We start from the raw sequence: 717 nt of genomic DNA, 5'->3' as shown, positions 1-717 counted from the left end.
CAGCCTTCTGCTTGCCTGCTCTGAACCCCCCCATCCCTCGTTGCTTCCTCGCTGTGCAGCAGCAGCAGCAACAACTGCAACAGCAACAGCTGCAGCATCAACTGCAGCAGCAACAATTGAGGCAGCAGCAACAGATGCAGCAGCAGCAGCTTATGCAGCAGCAGCAACATTTCTATCAGCAGCAAATACAGCAGCAGCAGCAGATGCAGCAGCAGCAACAGCAACTACTGCAACAGCAGCAGCAGCTACTGCAGCAGCAGTTGCTGCAGCAGCAATCGCTTCATATGCAACAGCAGCAGCAACAGCTGCAACAGCAGCAGCTGCAGCAGCAGCAGGAACTGCTGCATCATCAGCAGCAGCAACTGCAGCAGCACGAACTACAGCATCACCACCATCATCAGCAGCAGCAGCAGCAACAGCAGCAGCAGCAGCAGCAGCAGCAGCAGCAGCAGCCTTTTCCTTCTCTCTCACTAACCCTAAAAAGAATACTAACATTTGGCTTTAAACAAACAAATAAAATAAACACAAACAAACACCAAATACAACCAACCACACAATACACACACCAACAACACAGGGGCCCCCAAGGGGGCCCCCAAGGGGGCCCCCAAGGGGGCCCCCAGGGGGCCCCCCATACATCTTTCTTATCCTTACCTCCTCAGGGGGCCCCCCAGGGGGCCCCCTATGGGGGGGGCCCCCATGGGGTCTTTGACGGAG

At 55.6% G+C, this 717-nt stretch overlaps 1 protein-coding gene across 1 annotated transcript in view; it reads left to right on the top strand.

Annotated features, from left to right (window-relative positions):
• The window catches only part of EMH_0015890 (uncharacterized protein), a gene marked incomplete at both ends in the record, with an annotated part of 5,502 nt that overhangs the window by 3,056 nt on the left and 1,729 nt on the right, over nucleotides 1–717 (top strand). Inside the window, one exon of the mRNA XM_013500500.1 lies at nucleotides 60–704. Coding sequence (XP_013355954.1) covers nucleotides 60–704 — 645 coding nt within the window. The remainder of the gene's footprint in view (nucleotides 1–59; nucleotides 705–717) is intronic.

This window comes from Eimeria mitis, genomic scaffold (genome assembly GCF_000499745.2).
Source record: "Eimeria mitis Houghton genomic scaffold, Emh_scaff547, whole genome shotgun sequence".
Classification (NCBI taxonomy): Eukaryota; Apicomplexa; class Conoidasida; order Eucoccidiorida; family Eimeriidae; genus Eimeria; species Eimeria mitis.
Note: the sequence above shows the minus strand (reverse complement) of the source record. Positions and strands in the feature narration are given on the sequence as shown.